General features: G+C 37.5%; 1 protein-coding gene across 1 annotated transcript in view; it reads right to left on the minus strand.

Moving 5' to 3' along the window:
* Positions 1 to 19,041, minus strand: part of ush1c (Usher syndrome 1C) — a 35,243-nt gene that overhangs the window by 13,779 nt on the left and 2,423 nt on the right. Inside the window, exons 2-14 of the mRNA XM_038305577.1 lie at positions 18,099 to 18,166; positions 11,649 to 11,792; positions 11,408 to 11,546; positions 8,493 to 8,601; positions 8,375 to 8,399; positions 8,230 to 8,287; positions 7,957 to 8,145; positions 7,135 to 7,194; positions 6,934 to 6,990; positions 3,116 to 3,258; positions 2,209 to 2,274; positions 1,999 to 2,132; positions 1,768 to 1,823 (exon numbers count right to left, since the gene is read on the minus strand). Coding sequence (XP_038161505.1) covers positions 1,768 to 1,823; positions 1,999 to 2,132; positions 2,209 to 2,274; positions 3,116 to 3,258; positions 6,934 to 6,990; positions 7,135 to 7,194; positions 7,957 to 8,145; positions 8,230 to 8,287; positions 8,375 to 8,399; positions 8,493 to 8,601; positions 11,408 to 11,546; positions 11,649 to 11,792; positions 18,099 to 18,166 — 1,248 coding nt within the window. The remainder of the gene's footprint in view (positions 1 to 1,767; positions 1,824 to 1,998; positions 2,133 to 2,208; positions 2,275 to 3,115; positions 3,259 to 6,933; positions 6,991 to 7,134; positions 7,195 to 7,956; positions 8,146 to 8,229; positions 8,288 to 8,374; positions 8,400 to 8,492; positions 8,602 to 11,407; positions 11,547 to 11,648; positions 11,793 to 18,098; positions 18,167 to 19,041) is intronic.

Genomic DNA, 19,041 nt, shown 5'->3' on the forward strand with positions numbered 1-19,041 from the left:
ATTGTAAAATAAGCTAAGATTAATCATTTTATTTCTATTTTAGATTTATCCAGAAACTAATAGAAAATAATTTTTATTTGTGGTTTGTATAAATATGAATCAGCTAAAATTGGTGTTGGCAGGTCAAAGTGTCTCAAAATCTTTAATCGGAAATCAGACATCATAGCTCAGATCTGTGCATCTCTGATTATCTGTTCTTTTACTTTCAGCAGCATCTTCGACCTAAAACAATATTCAACTCTGCTCCCTACATTAAAGCTACAGTGTGTAATTTTCAGCGACATCTAGCGCTCAGACTGCAGACTGCAGCAACATGAACATCTCCCCCCCACCGCTTCTCCCCCCCAACTGTACGGCGAGCGTTACGGGACAAAATGTCTTCCACGACGTCCGCATCACCTACCTTCTCAAGTGATGAGGTTTGTTTACATAGATAATTTTACAGATAGTATTTCATTAGTCTGTGTAGGGTATAGATTTCATGTAGACTTAAGATAATAAATATACCCGTTATTTTTTTCTACATCGTTGTGACGTTTAGGTGAGCTGCTTTGCATGGTGATATAAACAGAAGAAGTAATTGTAGTCATTAGTTTAACAGCGAGATTGTGTTCGCTGGAAGAATATATATTCCCCGTTTACAGAGTCCAAGTCTTATTTGTGGCACTGGGGTTACAAGGCGAGGAAGAGGGAGAGGAAGAGGGCAGAGAGGCTGGGGTGGGCGTGAAGCCAGGGCCAGGCGAGAGAGAGGTGAAAGCGGGGTGACTAGAGGAGAGGAGGAAAGGCTTGAAGATCTCCAAAGGAGCCGGAGAGAAGTAACCGAGGTATATATCCGTAGCTCGCTAATATGCAGCTTCATATATCTGTCTCTCTCACACTCACACACGCCACTATCAGCTGTGGTAATTTTATGAAGCTGTGGCCTTATCTAGGTAAAGCTACCAGACATCTTGAGAATAGTTTGGTTGAAACGGGATGTGGGGGTGGGGTATTACGTGTATAAAAAGACAATTGTGTGTGTAGGATTAATTACCTGTCCAACAGAAAACTGGCGACTTGAGCGTCACTTTGAAAACCTTTTTCCTCCATCAGTGACTTCCATCGTGTAAATGCCGTGCCAATGTTGATCCGTGTTTTTTGTCACGCTTGCGTTTATTCTCGTCGTGTTTCCGCTTCTTAGATGATGGGGGTTCAGTGTCCGCCGCTTTTCGTTGTGATACAGAGTAGGCATGATCCTCCATTCGTCTGATGTTTGGCCACACAGTTTGCAAAGTCACTCACGCCTGCCGCCTTGTTTACCTTTCTTGTTACTGAAGCGCCGTATACCTGCTTCTTCTTCTTCTTTGGTTTCAGGCAGACTAAACGCTTTTCAGGCATAATACTGCCATCTACTGTTCAGTACCGTCTCAGTTAATCTCTCTCAACTTGCCGTAGTTACTTTCAAGCGTAATGGGCGATCTCGCAATCGCTAGTTTGTTGCCTCTGCGCTTGCCGTAGCGCAAAGATGTCAGCCTCCATGGCTGCGAGACCCGCTCCTATGTAATTATAAATAACGAATTCTAAGGCAACGCAAATATTATGGTTAAAAGGCTGAGCTCATAGGTGATGATAAATAACATAGTTATGTATAATATATTCAATTTCTGACTTTATATCCCTGTAATTATTACACACTGTAGCTTTAATGTTGTCAAAGGAAATCTAGGACATCTCTTTTGCATCAACTAGCATAGCTATCCTACAAGAAAGCTGAAACTGCCAACTCACTTCGCTGTCCTGCTCATCATCCTCATATTCGTCTGCGAAGGAGCTGGCTCCATAAACTAGGAAGAGATGCCGTAGAACACAGCACAGCAACCAGCAGAGACCAACACAAACATGCAAATACAGAGCATTTAGAGTGAAACAGAAACAAGTCATTTCAGTTTCACAAGAATTGGAGAGTTTGAAAGTACACAAAAATCTCTTTCATTTCAGGAAAAGAATTTGTGGTCATACGTGAACTCTTGGTCTTTGCATTTGGGCTGGTTTTCATCTCAGGGCTTTTTGGGGAGCGGGGACTCTTTGATCTGTCTCTGGATCCCCAGTCCTCCTCCCATTCTCTATCATGTTTCCTTTCTGCAGCTTCAATACTAAAAAAACAATTATTTATTAACTTCCAAGACTGAAAACAGAACAAAAGACCAACAAAAAGGGATAATTATATACTTTTCCATCTCATTCCTATAGCGCTCCTCTTCCTCATCTACTTTATGGGAGATCTCCAGCTTTCTCCTAAGAAAAGAATCAGAAGCTTGAACATTATTCTTCATTCAGAAATCATGAGAATAAATACAAGACATATGATGCTGATTTTACTGCAGCTTTAAGGAGAGAAATAGCCAATTGGTGCTTTTGACAGAAAACCACTAAATCAACTAACTTAGTAACTTAAAAAACCTGAGGTTCTATATTTTTGATGCAAAGAAACCATTGTTAAAAGCATGCTGCAGAAGCAATTACTCATTTTACTAGGGCTGAAACAATTCATCAGATTAATTGATGATTTATATAATTTAGTAATAGATTAATCGTTAACTGGAATATAGAGACTGTAAAACATGCCTTTAGCTGACAGAGCAACCAAATTAGAGCAGTGATTATACCAAGATAGGAAAAAAAAATATAAAAACAATTACATTTTACATTTAAGATAAAAAAAATATATATAGTGTCTGTCAATATGCTCTATCCAGAACTTCACACGTGGAATTTCACCTGGTTTAATTTCGTAAAATAATTGTAGTTAAGGAACCTTTGGCTATCTGTTTACTAATTCATTAATAAAAAAAATTATCAACAAATTACTCGATTTGCAAAATAATTGTTTTACACTTGTAAGACAGAAAAAAGGGGAGGAAAGCCTATTTTGAAGCAGAATGCAGATGTAGGTACTACAGAATTTAAATGTCCTAAGTCCTACAGTGAATGTTTTAAAGTTTTAAGAGAAGATCAGAAAAGTTGGACACACAGGTTAAAGGACTACATTTATATGGGTAAACTGTGTGTCCTGGCTTTGACACCACAGAGCATATCTCATTATCAATGTGAGGCTAATTAAAGTTTGTGCACTCACTGTCTCTCCTTCTCCTGCTGTTCTTTAATGATTTTGTTGGTCTCCAATGCAACCTTCTTCTGATGCATCAGCTCCTGCCTGTCTAACTCCCGGCGGGTCTTGGCTGCAAGGCGCTCCTCGTCTGTCATAAACAGCTCCCTTCCCTAAGAGAAGGAAAACCAGCCTTAGACAAAAATCTAAGAATAGAGTTTATATACAGCCTTTGTATTCAAACCAGGCTTCAGTCAGCTAGACGAGTCTGTAATTCAAAAATGAGAGTGCTGCATGAATTTAATCTTTTCATCATTTAGAGTTTAAAATTTGTAGGAACTTCAACGATCCTGTAAGGTCCTAAGGAGCTTCTGTCGTTCTATGTTTTAACTTTTGAGTTATTATGATACCTCTATATACTTTTGGGCTTTATGATTAATCATTTTGAAAAACCATCCTGATTATGTCGTATTTGTTTGTTTTGGAACTTTTTAAACTAAAGAGAGCTCAACAATTAATTCTTCAATGCTTTGTTTTAAGTCTTTTGTCCCTAAGGTCAGTCAATAAATATGTCTGGTGGTCTTGCATTGTCAAACATGATCAAATCATCTCATCTTTACCAAACTTTAAAAGTATTTATAACTAGAATCAAGAACAAAAAACACACAAAAATGTATAAGCCATCCTGATTGTACATATGTCACCTCAAATCTCTGTGTTACTCCCTTGTATTTTTTTTTATTTCTTATTTTATCTATTTTTATTTTATTTTTATTCCTAATGTACCTTTTCCTCCTTTTTTGCACTTTCTTTAAGTACTATGCCAATATGTGACCAGTGAATTTCTCCGCTGTGAGATCAATAAAGCTCATCTAATCTAATCTAATCTAAATTCATAAACTCCATTATTTATTAGAAAAATATGAAGCCAAAATGAAAACTGCAAAACTCCATTTAGCAGCTGAAACTTAAAGAGGTCTTTTCCCCTAAAAAATTCTCAGTTTTATTTTATTTTTTTACCTTTTTAAAACAACACGTGTAGTATGTCCCACATATGAATAATTCTTCACTGTCGAATGATGGACTTAAATCTTTATGACAATTCACTGATAAAGGTTTAAATCAGTGGCGGCTGGCCAATAGAGGGCACTAGGGCGCCGCCTCACCCACCCAATGACCTTGATGAAGGCATAAAAATACAAATAAAAATGAAATTATAAAATTAGAATATTTAGACATATATTAACATATTTTTAGATGTGCAAGATAAATATTTAAACGGTACGAACAGCGATGAAAAGAATGACTATATCAAGTAGTGGAGTGAAGTTATGGAATAGTCTACAGCCGTGTTTAAAGCAGAGTGTGAACATAAATTTGTTTAAGAGAAGGTACAAAAAATTACTTTTGGATAAATATGTAGAAGAGGAAAGATAAAAAAAACAGGTAGATTCATATGGAAGAGTGAATGTAACTAGTTAAATGAGCAACTTAGGTCTCTTGATTCATTAGGGATGGGAAACTTAAAAGTTTATACTTCGTCCCATTCCTTTTTGAACAATTTATTATGGTTTATGTATTCATTGTGTTGTGTTGTATTTACACATCTTATATTGTTTTGTTGTTCGAATAAACTGAACTGAACTGAACTAATGATGAGTAAAACTATTTGTTCGTTGTCGGATTGGTGACATATTTCTGTGCCTGGGCGTAAAAATGTTTGCTCATAGACTCTCACTAAAAGTTGTGCATATGCAGTAGCTCCTCTTCAATGCAAAAGATAGAACCATCGTGGGGCGTAGCTCTCCTGCCCCCAGAGCAGAATGTAAATTTACTTGCACACCACCTCTCGCCACAGCACTGACGTCACAGTCGTCTGTTATAAAGTGCGGCTGATTGTTTATATAATTATTTATCAAAAAAGCTTGGCTAATTGCCAATGGTTTAAACATATTGCATTTGGGACTAGGGCTGGACAATTAATTGCATTTGCAAATTATTGCAATTCAGCATTATGCAACTGACAAGCCGAGTAGATACTCAATTTTGGTCACATTACATTTACTGAGAGTAAGACACTAAATTTCTCCCTCCAGTCTTATAGGTCCTGGTAATACACAAAGTGGGTTTGCTGCTATACAGATGGAAAGAAAGCTAGCAGCAAGCATGCAGATACATGCATGATAATACAAGTTGGAACTTTTTCATGCAAAGGTTGCAATAAAGTCCTGCAACAATAAACTGTGGACAAGCAAGCTTTCAAGGTGAAGAAAAAACTGAAACCCTGGAGTGAAATATCTACCTGTTTTTGCTTAGTGTAAAGTAAAATCACAATATAATCGCTATCACAAAACTGGATGAAAATAATCGCAATTTTGATTTTTGGCTAAAATCCTTGAGCCCTCTTTGGAGCATTGGTGATGTAGCACTGTCTCAATTTGTGTTTAAACACACCTGTCCTCTATAAAACAGAAAACTAAGATTTTCCTTATTTCATAGAAAGGGTCAAACAATTTCTATGAAATATTGAATCATATGGAATGAACCAGGGTATGCATCTTTGCACATATTCTTTTTTTTTTTTTTTAGGCCTCATCTTTGCTATATAAATAACTGAAAAAAATGCTACATATTGTAGTTCAATTGAGTTCATATTTGAATCCTTCTAGCACCTTCTAGCATAAGACTGGAACCTTTTTATTGTATCATCTTTGGAAAGTATCTAAATGGGATTCACATTTCTTAGTAACCATTTATTCTTCCTACTTCATATAATTATTGCTGCAGGATACTGTATTTAGACATAAAGTACAAATTTTCAGGCACAAAGTGTGACACATAAGCAGATGCATCTGATTTCAGAACATAGCCCCCACTTTCGATAAGCACTGATGGAGGATGCCACATCAAAAACCAAGACAAATTCACAAATGAATGCATCAGACAGGCACCAAGGAAGAGAATAATAAGACATGACTGCTCGTCTCACTTCCACAGTCCTCATCACCGACTCCCTGAGCAAACAATCTGTCAAGTGCCTTTAGCGAGGATAAATGTTGCTCCTGCAGACATTTTTCTGAGCTGTATGTTAGGAGAATGTGATACATTCAAAACAAGGATGTCAGTTATTCAGAGGGATGCGTAAAGAAGAAGGAAAAATGTTTGTGGTCTCTAAACCGTAATAGATGAGCCTTAAAGTGAAATATAGTGGGATTTCAACAATGTAGGATTTAATCCCATTTCTAGGATTTACACTCAAAAAATAAAGAAAAATACAACAGTACTGGCTGTTAAACAGCATTGGGTTTTACTGTTATCACAGTTTTGAATTGAATTAAACCAATAACACAGATTTATTTTCTAATTAATGAAATGTATATCAAATTGAAGATAACCCCAGAGGCTTTGTGAATCCCTTTAAAGCTACAATCTGTAATTTTCAGAGACATCTAATGGTCAGACTTTAGATTGCAACAACCCCCCACCATTCCTGCATAATGGTGATCTGTATAATCTATCAATAGTTTCTCATCTCTACACCAACACAGCGCAAAAGATATCTGCCTCCACAAATGTGAACTGGCTCCTCTGTAAATATAAGTAGCACTTTCTAAGGCAAGGCAAACTTGCTTTCAGTTCATAGAAGATAATAAATAACATACATATAAACAATAACATTTATGTCAGTAAATCTGTGTAATTATTACACACTGTACCTTTAAATTATTACTTAAAATCGGAAAACTATTTGTTACTCTTCCATCTGACTGAATTCTTTTATTGTAAGAGTTTAACAGTAAGGCAAGCTCCACAAGAAATAAATATAGGCCAACACAAATTATACTTACAGCTCCTGTCAGAACTGTGATTGTCAGACTTCTGCTGCTCTTCAGGGCTTTCACAGCCTTAAAAATAGGATTAAAAAGAAACATAAATTTCAGCATTCAAATCATCATCTGTCAATGCCTAGAGGTAAATGCATTGTGTACTTGTCAGTATCCCAACTTTCCTTTGAATACTAAATAAAAGACAGATGTGAACAAATTCACCTCTTTGTGGTCCACAGTGGTGAAATCCACTCCATTCACTTCCACAATCTGGTCTCCAACCTACAGCAGACACAAGTCACATCAATTTACACGAGAATAAACACTTTGTAACGTTTTAGATATTGACTAGTTGTTTAATAATGTGTATTAAGAAGATATTAAGTTTTAGCCAATGCAAGAAATATTTAACTTACTTCATCAAATGACCCTATTTTTCAATGATTTGAGCTCATAGTTAATGACTGTAATAAACGACAAAGGTTTATTAAAATGTCTAACCCCAATAAAAAAATAAAATAAATTTTAAACCAAACATGATTTTGTGCAAATGTATATTAGACCTTTTTAATTAGTAAACCAGTTTGTTTCCCTTTTTCTCAGTTTGTCACTATCATGTTTATATATACTTCTTTAAAGGCTTAGTTTGCAGTTACATGCAGAATAACACAAAGTGTTCTACAAATAAGGTTGGTATGATTACAAAAATCTAAAGAAATTAAAAAACTTGATTTTTTTATGGTAACATGCATCCTTTGAAACACAGCGATAAAGACTCTTAGTATGAAAATCATACTTTGTGACATTGGCAGTAAACTTACAAAAAGAGATTTAAAGTAATGATTTTATGGGTCATCCACTAATAATTAATAATTCATACTCCTTCATTGGAGTATCAACAAAGTTCTAATTGGAATGAATTTAACATCTATAGAAATCCAATCATTTGGTAATATGCACAATAAGAGACAATTAGTGATTGCCTTATTGATCCTCCTCAATCCAGGACATCAAAGTATCTTGTGTTGCCAATTGCCAAATTACCTCAAGTCCAACTTCTGCAGCGAGGGAGCCTGGCTTCACGTTGCTGATGTAGATACCAGGTTTCTGGGTTGGACCGCTTGAGATGCTTATGCCCATACCCTTGGTACCCACGAGACTAAGAAAAACCTTCTTCTCCTTGATCTCCTTTCCACCAATAGACATCAAGCCAGCCAAGCTGCTTCTCTTCTCCTGAACCGAAACAGACAAAACAACTGAATAAAAACCAAAATTCTTTGAGCTGGTTAAAGACATAAAAAATAATAAGTCTGTTACCCCGGACTCGGACACAAACTGGTCCACAAACTGCCACTTGAGGGGTTCATCAGAAGAGCTGGAGCGAACAAAATCACATAAGCAGGGGAATTGTTCGTGGACATTAATCTCATGCAGGATGAAGAAAAGAACAAATGAATCTTACCTTTTTACAGGGATCATTCCCACATCTACATAAAAAGACACATGCAGAACAAATTATAAAAATGACAGGAGTATTTATTCCTTCTTGCATTAATGTCAAGAAAGGCATTTCAACATACGGCGAACTTTGAGTGATACAATCTTCTTGATCTTGATGAGGCTGATGACCTCCTCATGGATGCAGGAGGAGATGGAGTAGCCATTGATTCGCACAATCTCATCACCCACCTATTAATCAGCATAGAAGCAAATATTAAATATGACACTTTCATTTCAATACAACTACGAAGGCCTTACCGCTAATGAAAACATTTACATTCCTCTTTGCTCAACACAACATGAGCTATTGAATTGTGCAATCTATTACAATTTCTTGGTTTGTCCCTGAGGTTACACTTTTCATCAGTAAAAGTTTGCTGTTGTTTTACAGCATAGTGTCTGTGAAGAGGAAAACCATAAAAATGTCAATCTCCTTAAAAAAAGCACCACTCTTAAAGTCCTACACAAACAGATACAATTTCTGGTACCCCTCATTTAATGAAAAAAATAAATAATGATCAGAGATAATGTGGATCTCACATAAGTAATACATTATATAATAATATAGTTATTAATATATATATATATATATATATATATATATATACGTTAAGACAAGCCCCCATAAATATGTTACAACAAGCCCCCATAAATATGTTACGTCCACCAAGGGCACAACATATTTGAGGACACGAGACAAAAGTGAGGGTTCAAAAAAGATATTTTATTTATAAATTTTCTCCTCTTTAGCTTTCTTTGCTCGGCTTCTTCTGATTACTGCGAAGAAAAAAGTTAGAGGCCCTCAGATCCCGTGCCCCAAAGGAATCAAAAAATGAAACCCAAAAGTAACAAAAGAAAGTTGGACCTGGCAGGCCGATCAAACAGAACAAATCGGTACAGCAGGGGGCCAACCCTATACAGGGCCGTCGAAGCCCCTACTGGTACCGGACTAAAAGCCAAAAATAACCTAAGCAAAAGAAAAATCGAAAATAGGACAACTGGTCCCGCCAGGCCAAAAACCACAAGAAAAAAGTAAGCAACGGCTAACAAAAATACCGCATGGCAGGTTGGAACGTCCGCTGCAGGCCGCAGCGACAAGACAAGTGCGCACCGCGCACGGTGGAACAAGTGGAAGCAGGTGGAAAAGCGGCGTCCAAGCGAAGTTGGAAAGGAACGCCCAACATGCTGAAAGCCAGCCTATTTATAGGCGGACAACAGCACCACAAATTAACAAATTAGCAGAAGAAGGCAGTAGTGATAGATGTGGCAATCCCAAGCGACAGCAACATCAAGAAGAAAGAACACGAGAAGCTTGAGAAATACCAAGGACTGAAGGAGGAGCTAGAAAAGATGTGGAAAGTAAGAGCAGCAGTGGTGCCAGTGGTAATTGGAGCACTGGGGGCTGTGACCCCCAAACTGGGAGAGTGGCTACAGCAGATTCCAGGTAAAACATCAGAGGTCTCTGTCCAGAAGAGCGCAGTCCTAGGAACAGCTAAGATACTGCGCAGAACCCTCAAACTCCCAGGCCTCTGGTAGAGGACCCGAGCTTGAGGATGACACATACCACCCCACGAGGGGTGAGAAAACAGTTTTTTTTTATATAAATAAAATATATACTATATATTATATTATATTTACATAAATATTGCCTTGTAAATATGTAGTTTGGTAGATTTGGTAGTCTGGCTTTTTTATCATGTTTTCAACAATGGATTCCTCAAACAACGATGTCTGGTTCATCTGACAGTGATGTTCCTTGAGCTTGAAGTTCTCCTGTAATCTCTTCAGATGTTTTTGTGTTTTTTTTCTGGGCTCTTTTGTCGCCAGTCATATCATCTATCAATTTCATTTGTCATCAATTTTCCTCCTGTGGCCAAATCCAGAGAGGCTGGCTACAGTTGCATGAATCTTACATTTCTCAATGTTATGTGCAGCTGTAGTCACAGGAACTTCAAACTGCTTGGAGATGATCTTATAGCCTGTCTATAATTTTCTCTCTAATCTCCTGAGACAACTTTTCCTTTCGCTTCATCTGGTCCATGCTGAATGTGGTATTCACCATGTCACCAAACAGCACAGTGACTACCTGTAGTCCTATACACTATATAGGCGCACTGACTAATTAAAAGATTATAGACACCTGTGATACTAATTACTGGACACACCTTGATATGTCATATACCTTTGGTCAGATTGTCTTTTCTGGGGGCACCATCATTTCTAAATATGATTAAGTATAGATTAAATGTATCTGAGCTACTACAACTCAATGTCGTTCTGACTGCAGGACCATTTGGGAATTCAATATCACACTATTTATTAAGTGTTACATTTAACAACACAGCTGCAATATGTATGACTCATAGTCTGTTTCTTTGTAATATTGCATGGCAGACAAGGATCAAAAATCTTCACTATGAAGCTTATATCAACATAGTGTTACATCAGTGACACAATGCTTTATTAACCATGAGCATACAGACAAAAATCAGTTCTGATCTGTTCTAAAACTCAAATCAAAATGGATTTTCTTGAATTTTGAGTCTCAGCTGAGCATAAAAAAGGTCTGTAAGACTTTAATAAAAGTGAATTTCACTCCACCTAGTGGGGGCTTCAAATAACATTTTTTGCCAAAAACAAATACAAAACAAAAGACAAGTTAAATAAATAATTTCGTATCTAACACAGGAGACCTCTTATTTTTAATTTGTGTGTATCTGAATCTCAGCATAAATACAGATTTTTTGTGATGGCCAGTGAGCCAAATAAAATAAAAAGGTTGAGGCAAACAGTATGAGGCAAAGATCGAATACAGATATTCACATATGCTCTTCAACTCACCTCATTAACCTTTGATATGAAGAATTGGGAAAAATTTCCCATCTGCATACTGGATAAGTGTAAAATGTTTACTCAAAATATTTAAAAATCTCTTCTTTTTTTTAATGTCCAGAAACAAGAATAAAATCCATGTTTTTATATTATATTCGCATACCTGAAGGCCGACATTATAAGCTTGTCCATCTTTGACAATCTGTGAAATATAGAGCCCGCAGCCAAACTCTAGTCCCCCTCTAACACTGAGACCCAGTCCGTCTCGGTGTGTTCGATCCAAACGGACCTCTTTAAGCTTCCTGAAAGCATCAAAGATTAACCAAGTCTGTAACAACTTACACAATTACAATGCATCTGTGATTGCCTATCCAGGAAAACAGCTAATGCTATGCTGTACTCACCGCGACCTCTTGGGCGTGAGCTGGTCATACTCCACTTGGTGTTTGAGCGGGATCAGAGGTCGGATAGTGTCGAAGAGCAGCAGTCGTTTTGGTTCATTGATAACCAATTTCAGGTCTCCAACCAGCACTGGCAAATCCATGGACCTTAAAGAAAGACATCAGGTTAGACTAGTCAAAGCTGTGTTGTACTTTGCCTTCATTATGATAGAGTAAGTCTGCTTATACATATAAAATTTTAAAATATAGCAATGTTTAGATTAGTAAGTTTTTTGGATAATTAACAACTTCCTATGCAAGCCACTGCAAATTAAACACTGGATAAATTGGTCATTATCAGTGTGTCTACCTCTATTAAAGCAGTACTTTTAATTGTTTGCTGATTTAGGGAATACAGGTATGCATGTTCACACGCAGGTAAAAAAAAATATCTTAGAGGAGCTCTCTAGCTAGATCATCTGAGAAAGGTTATATGACCATTTCTAACTAAATTTAAGGTCACCATTGCACAGTGAGAAAGATTAATTACAAGAAAAGATTGGTTCCAGATTTTCAATGAGTAGATGTTACTGAAAATTCACACTCAAGCTGTGCAATCCTGAGAGAAATTATATTTTATTAAGCTGCTTTACAGCTCCATCACTCACTTTAAAGGTCTCAGTCATCATTTAAAATGTGAGAGTTTAGTACAGGGCATTTATGAGATTACAAAAGTATGATTGCTTTTGAAATGGTTGCTAGGATAAAGCCTTTTCTCCAAGAAAGAACAGCACCATGGCTTTGGTTTATAAAGTTGTATCTCAATGCTGAAGATTTTCAGAGGGGTCTGGCTGCAGACCTGCACTTTTCAGGACCCTGGCTGCAGAGCTGCACTGTCAGGACCCAGAGCTGTACTTTCAGCACCCTGGCTGCACAGCTGCCCTGTGAGGTCTCCTGCACTGTTAGAACTGCAAGTTTATTCAAAGATTTTCAAAGTAAAAGCAAAGTTGATTCGAAGCCTTTCTAAATTCAAAGCTAGTGTCTATAAACTCCCCATGAAACTAGCTTTCTTTCACAAACAAGTGTTGTTATGCTGGAAACGTATGTACACTGACAAGTTTACTCCCCACCAAACTCCTATCTGGAATAATTGATACAGCAATACAGATATAGCTACATAGAAATAAGTCTCTGTATTTGGATCACTGGATGGAAAAGGCATTTGGTCTAAAATATATTTTCTATAGGACAATTGAGGTTGGCTGTCCTATGAGGATTTTTACTTACAATATAATTTAAACCATTGCTATGCTCAGTTTAACACTGTGATAAACTCTAATCTGGGAGCAAACACATGCTGCGCTAATCCCGAAGGCTTTGAATACAACTTCCGGAATAAACTTCCAGTCCTGACAGTGCAGGAGACCCCATTTTGCAGGTCTGCAACGAAGGGTCCTGACAGTGCAAGTCTGGGTCCTGACAGTGCAGGTCTGGGTCCTGACAGTGCAAGTCTGCAGCCAGACTCTCTTGAAGTTTTCTGCCACAATGTACAGTAGTCAGATAAAATTTAAGATCAAATGTTTGGTTAGATGCAGAGCATTGTGAGGGAGGTAGTCAAGAAACTGTATTTAAACACAAACAGATCACACCAGCTGTTAATAGTGGTAAATAATGTAGTTTATTGTGTCGCCACAAGGCCTGCAACATTTGGAAACCTCCTCAGCATTGCCATTTCATTTCCACAATTGGAAACTGCAAAACTTTTCTTAAGTTTCTCATTTTATTTTTTATTTTCCCCAAACAGGATGTATTATTACTTTACCATTCTTGTCTCACTTCCAGTTTGAGACATGAAAACCAAACTGCCGCATGGACCTTATCTACCTTGCCGTGAGACAAAGTTAACCAAGGACTGTGAGCAGTATGTGCAGCAATAATACTTTACTGCTCTTCTTTATCGGATCCTATTGTAAAGGAAGAAAATATTCTAACATAGTTAACTTTGGAAAAAGGTTGGCTTTTCATTTTCTTCCCTCTCCAGGTCCACCCGGCGAGCTGCGTTTGGTAATATGAAAATCAGCAAGGCGTGTTGACATCACAGAATTACAGAGTTTAATCCAATATAAGACAATGCATAAACTTAGAAATAAGACAATGCACAAACCTACACCAGAAACTGCAGAACAACAGAGACATACATTCAGTTACCTGAGGTAAAGAAAAATAGAAAAAAAAAGAGAGGCAAAGACGCGTCTTTGGAGAGAGCTGGTGCAAAAGCAAAAAAGTGGCAGCTATCTGAATTTTTGCCCCTGTGCACAAAATTTTATAATGTAGATAAGTCCTTCCCTTTAGTATAAGGTCGTCCAGCTTGACCAATTGGAAGCTACTTTGGACACTCAGAAAAACTAATTTACGGCCGGGCCCCCCACTAGATTCTAAGGTCATCTGGCTGTCATGAGATAAAGTTTAACAGAATCGATGTGGAATGTTGAGGGCCCCTTTCCTGCCATAAATCTCAAGAACAAACTTAAATTCAGTATTTTGGTTCAGGGAAAGGTTATCTTCACAGCTCAATCTTGCTCTTTTGCACCATTCCACCCCAAAAGATTGAATCCTGCCTTAAACCACATAGAATCAACAGAACATGAGATACAATTCCCTTTTCTCACATATAAAACATAATATTCAATCTAACATATTCAATTACCCCATTAAACATATATCCTGAGCAATTTTCTAATAGTAAACAAAACATTTTCATTCAAACAATTTCAATTGGATTCTGATATTCACACAGATAGTACAACTTTCAATTAAAACATGATATTAATACTTAAAAAAATGTCTTAAAAACTAAATGTTAGTGTTTTAACATTCTACTTTTTATTCAGTATCACAGCATCTCAGATGTTTATTCTGGAAGACCTTTGATCTTCTGTAAACCAAGGAGACCTCTCCCCTGAGGCTCAACTGTTATTCACCCCCCAGGAGATACTCATTTTAAGGCCTCCTGTGCTTTGAATACTTACCCATTAGTAGTTTTAAATCATTAACACAGCCTTGTTCAAAATTCAGACATATGTTCAAGTGAGAGTGTTTACACATGCCATAAGATTAACTGTAATAAAGTCTAAAAATAATCATTTTTCTTTAACACTATCCAATAACAAATACAGATAATTTTAGTGGTGACACAGGGCCCGCTTAAGGGCTGCAGGCCGGGGCTACTGGACAAAGCGATGAGGAGCTGGAATTATATTCTGTCTGACTACCACAAGCCTAAGATCCAGAAAATGGACATGGGGTGGGAAAATCTGTCTAGCTTTAAAAAAATCCATTTAATAAAATATAAAAAGGGAGAAACTAATATATTAAACTCTTATTCCTGTATCATAAGACTGGAAATCTGTTTATTAAAAATTTTACAAAAGTCTGATCAAATCTGTAAAACAATCAGAGTGTAATTTATCAAAAAATGAAAAAGATTGCTAAATGTTCCTTTAATCCTACAGACACCCTATAATACTTATGAGTAGAAAATCTTTCTTGCTTGTTTCTTGCTTAATCATTGAACAAAAATCACAGCACATAGTCATGTCTATTTTCCCATCATCCCACTAACAGAGGTGTCATATGGACTTGAACCTGCTTGAAGTTTGATGGAACATTAAGTAAATTGCCCAGAAATAGAAAGAAATAGAAAAGCAGTTATCAAAGACATTACTAAAGTAAGAGTAGAATAGTACTTGGTAAAGTGGCTCCTAGAGTACAAATTGTTGGCTTGTAACATGATTTTGTGACAGAGGGTTATTCACAAATTCTGGCCTTCCAAAGCATTAAATGAAATTAGAACTAGAAATATAATTAAAAATAGCAAATTTAAACAGAAGGAAAAAATTTCTAAATAAAAATTTTCAACAAAAGTTAGAAAAAAAATCAAACAGTATGTATTGCGCATATGTAAGAAAAGGATAAATAACTATCAGCTACAAAATCCTCTGCTTATTGTGTGTCTGAATAACTCAAGTTACTCATGGTTGGTAGAGTAACCAGGGAGTTTACTCAGGAATAAAAATAAAAGAATATTACTTAAGCAACAGTAAAACGTACAGTAAAGTCCAGCCGCGCATAAAAGTAAATTTTTTCTAAAAGTTATTCAAGTAAATGTAACTGAGTAAATGTGACTGACTACTAGTAATTACTACTATTACTATTTATAATATAACTGGAGCACCCTAAGAGCACAGACCTCTGCCAAGGAGCTATTTTTACACCCTTTTTGGGACTTAAATCTATAGCTAAACTCACATGATCTGGATCATTACCAAATCCTTATGAATGTATGAATTCCTTGTCATGAGGCACACCTCTGGTAACAATATCCTTAAAATCCATTCATAGGTAAGTCTGCAGCCTCTGGTATCTGTTCTGTTCTCACCTTCTTCATTTGTTCTGCTTTCTTCTTTGATCAGCAGATTAAGCTCGAGTGAGCCATGCCTCCATTTTCTTTTGTTTTTGGTATTTTTGTCTTCAATAATACTTGCAGATGTTTTAACTCTGAACCCAGGCTCACCCCTTGCTCACACTGGCTCCGGTGCAGTTACCGAGCCGACGGAGACCGCAACTCCCGCACACCCCCTCTCACACCGCCCTTTTGACTACGGTGCGGTGCGGCTCTGCGGCTCCGGCAACAGGTCCGGAGATTTAACAGAAGTTCACTTGAGTTCACGTAACTTCACGCGATAACACGGCCCAAATAAAGGATTTTTGCGAGAGCTTGTTGCGGAGGGCTCCGGCACGCCGCAAGGATAGCTTTCTTGCGGAATTTTCTGCAGCGCCGGAGTGTCTCGGTAACCGCAGCCGGACAGCTCAGCAGCCGGTGAGAGAGGTTTACGTCTTTTTAATGACTTGGAACCCTTGCGGCGCCGCACACACCGCACCGCAACGGTAAGACCGGAGTCTGTGTGAGCCTGGGGTCACACCGACTCCGGTCTTACCGTTGCGGTGCGGTGGGTGCGGCGCCGCAGTGATTCCAAGTCATTAAAAAGACGTAAACCTCTCTCACTGGCTGCTGAGCTGTCCGGCTGCGGTTACCGAGACACTCCGGCGCTGCAGATAATTCCGCAAGAAAGCTATCCTTGCGGCGTGCCGGAGCCCTCCGCAACAAGCTCTCGCAAAAATCCTTTATTTGGGCCGTGTTATCGCGTGAAGTTACGTGAACTCAAGTGAACTTCTGTTAAATCTCCGGACCTGTTGCCGGAGCCGCAGAGCCGCACCGCACCGTAGTCAAAAGGGCGGTGTGAGAGGGGGTGTGCGGGAGTTGCGGTCTCCGTCGGCTCGGTAACTGCACCGGAGCCAGTGTGAGCAAGGGGTTAAGCTGTCAATAGTCACTCCTGCCACCCTCTGGTTTAGGGGGGAAACTGCATGTTCTGGCATGTATTCTTATCTGACAAAGTTAAAGAACAATTTCAAGAGTTTCGAAATCTGGATTATGACCTGGATCATCACCAACACTTCATGGATTGTTCCTTGGCATGAGATGCACCTCTGATTAATAAGAAAATCATTAAAATCTGTTTAGAACGTCTACAGTAATCAACCAACCAACAAATATTACCAAAAGCATAACGCCCTTCGCAGAAGAAAAAATTATAATTATAAAAATTATAGAGTCAAGACGAAGCAGTAAAATCTGGGATTGTCCAAAAAAGTCCTGCTTTAAAAACCTATGAAAAATTTCTCTAATTTACTAATCATAAGCTTATCCACACCAATCAGATTCTTTTTTTATCCAAATGAAACATAGCAGAGATTACAACAGTGGCGCTTATTGGACATTTCTTTCCATTTCCTAAACACAATAAATATATAATCATTGTATTTCAATTCACAAGATAATCCTGTCTTCTCTCTGCTGCAATTCAAAAGGCAACCTGAACAATTACAAAAGCATGAGTAAAGGAAAAAAAAAAAAAAACATTACACTGGGCGTGCTTGTTTAATTATGCATACGTGTCATTTCAGCCCCATTTGAAGGATGAAGATAAAAAAGAGCTTTTGTCGATAACCAGCCAAGCCTGTCGTAGCATAATGGAAACGGATCAGAGGCTCAGGCAATGAGGCCTCAAGGTTCTCCTGCTGTAAAAAGATTAATTGAAACCTAGAAGACTTTTAGCTGACTGGCCTAATGAAGTGGTGATATCAGAAAGCAAGTTGCTTTAGAAAGAATATAGAAGACAATGTGACTGAGAAAAAAAATATTTCAAAAAGTATTTTGTGATTATAAAAAGAAACTAGAAGTATAAGTGAATATTCAAGGTTTTACTGCAAGTCTTTATTGGAAGTAGAACTTGTTAAATGGCAAGATGTAATAAATATTCAGCACGTTTAATTATACTGAAATATTGGCTATTAAATAGCAATTTAGAACACACAACGACTATAACCCCCTGAAGAATGACAGATGGTACTCACTGGTGATACATCCGGAGAACATCGTAAAGGTAATCCTTCTCTGCCTCATTTTCAATCAGCAGCTCCACCTGCAACAGAACAGCAACATCTGCTACTATCTTTCCTCTATCAGCTCACTAACACACACATCATTACCTCTGTCCCGTGGTCCCGCCAACGTAGTGGGGGGTCTAAAGTTATCTACTAACCTGATGACGGCTCAGGTGCAGCAGGATGGTTTTCAGGAAACGTTTTGGCCAATCACTAATGCACATTTCGCCCTGATGTCCCTTCACTATCTTCTATCAGGGACCAAATTCAGAATGTGACTTCTTTTAAGCAGTGGGAGTAAAACTGAAGCTAAGCCGTAGAATGATCTGAATCTATGCCCGTTGTCCTTCTCTGTCAAACCACTGGGAGACAATAACGATAGGATCCAGCAGGAGGAAGGTCAGGAGTGTCAGCTTACATCTCACAGGCATGACACCCAACGTTCACACATAATCTTGTCCTAGACTCTAAAAGAATAAATATAATATTTTATTGTATTGAAAAGGCAAGAAGTATTTTAGGTATCGAGTTTAAAAACTCAATCTCATTCAGTAACAGTATATTTGGATTAGGGCTGAAACAATTCATTGAATTAGTCGTGATTAATTGATCATTGAAATAACCATCAACTAATTTAGTAATCAATTAATCATTAACTGGAGTATAGCGATTGTAAAATATGCCTTTAGCTGACAGAGCGACTCACTTAGAGCAGTAATTATACAAAATTGTATAATTACTGCTTAAAAATAAGAATTTAAAATTAAGTTAAAAAAAAATTGCATGTCAATATGCTCTATCCAGAACTTCTCAAGTGGAAAATTTTTAGATTTACCTGGTTGAAATTCAATAAAAAAATCTTCTTAAAGGAACCTTTCGCTATACAATTAATCGATTATTTAAAAAAATAATC

The sequence above is a fragment of the Cyprinodon tularosa genome, unplaced genomic scaffold (assembly GCF_016077235.1).
Source record: "Cyprinodon tularosa strain WSP-4 unplaced genomic scaffold, ASM1607723v1 ctg56, whole genome shotgun sequence".
Taxonomy (NCBI): domain Eukaryota; kingdom Metazoa; phylum Chordata; class Actinopteri; order Cyprinodontiformes; family Cyprinodontidae; genus Cyprinodon; species Cyprinodon tularosa.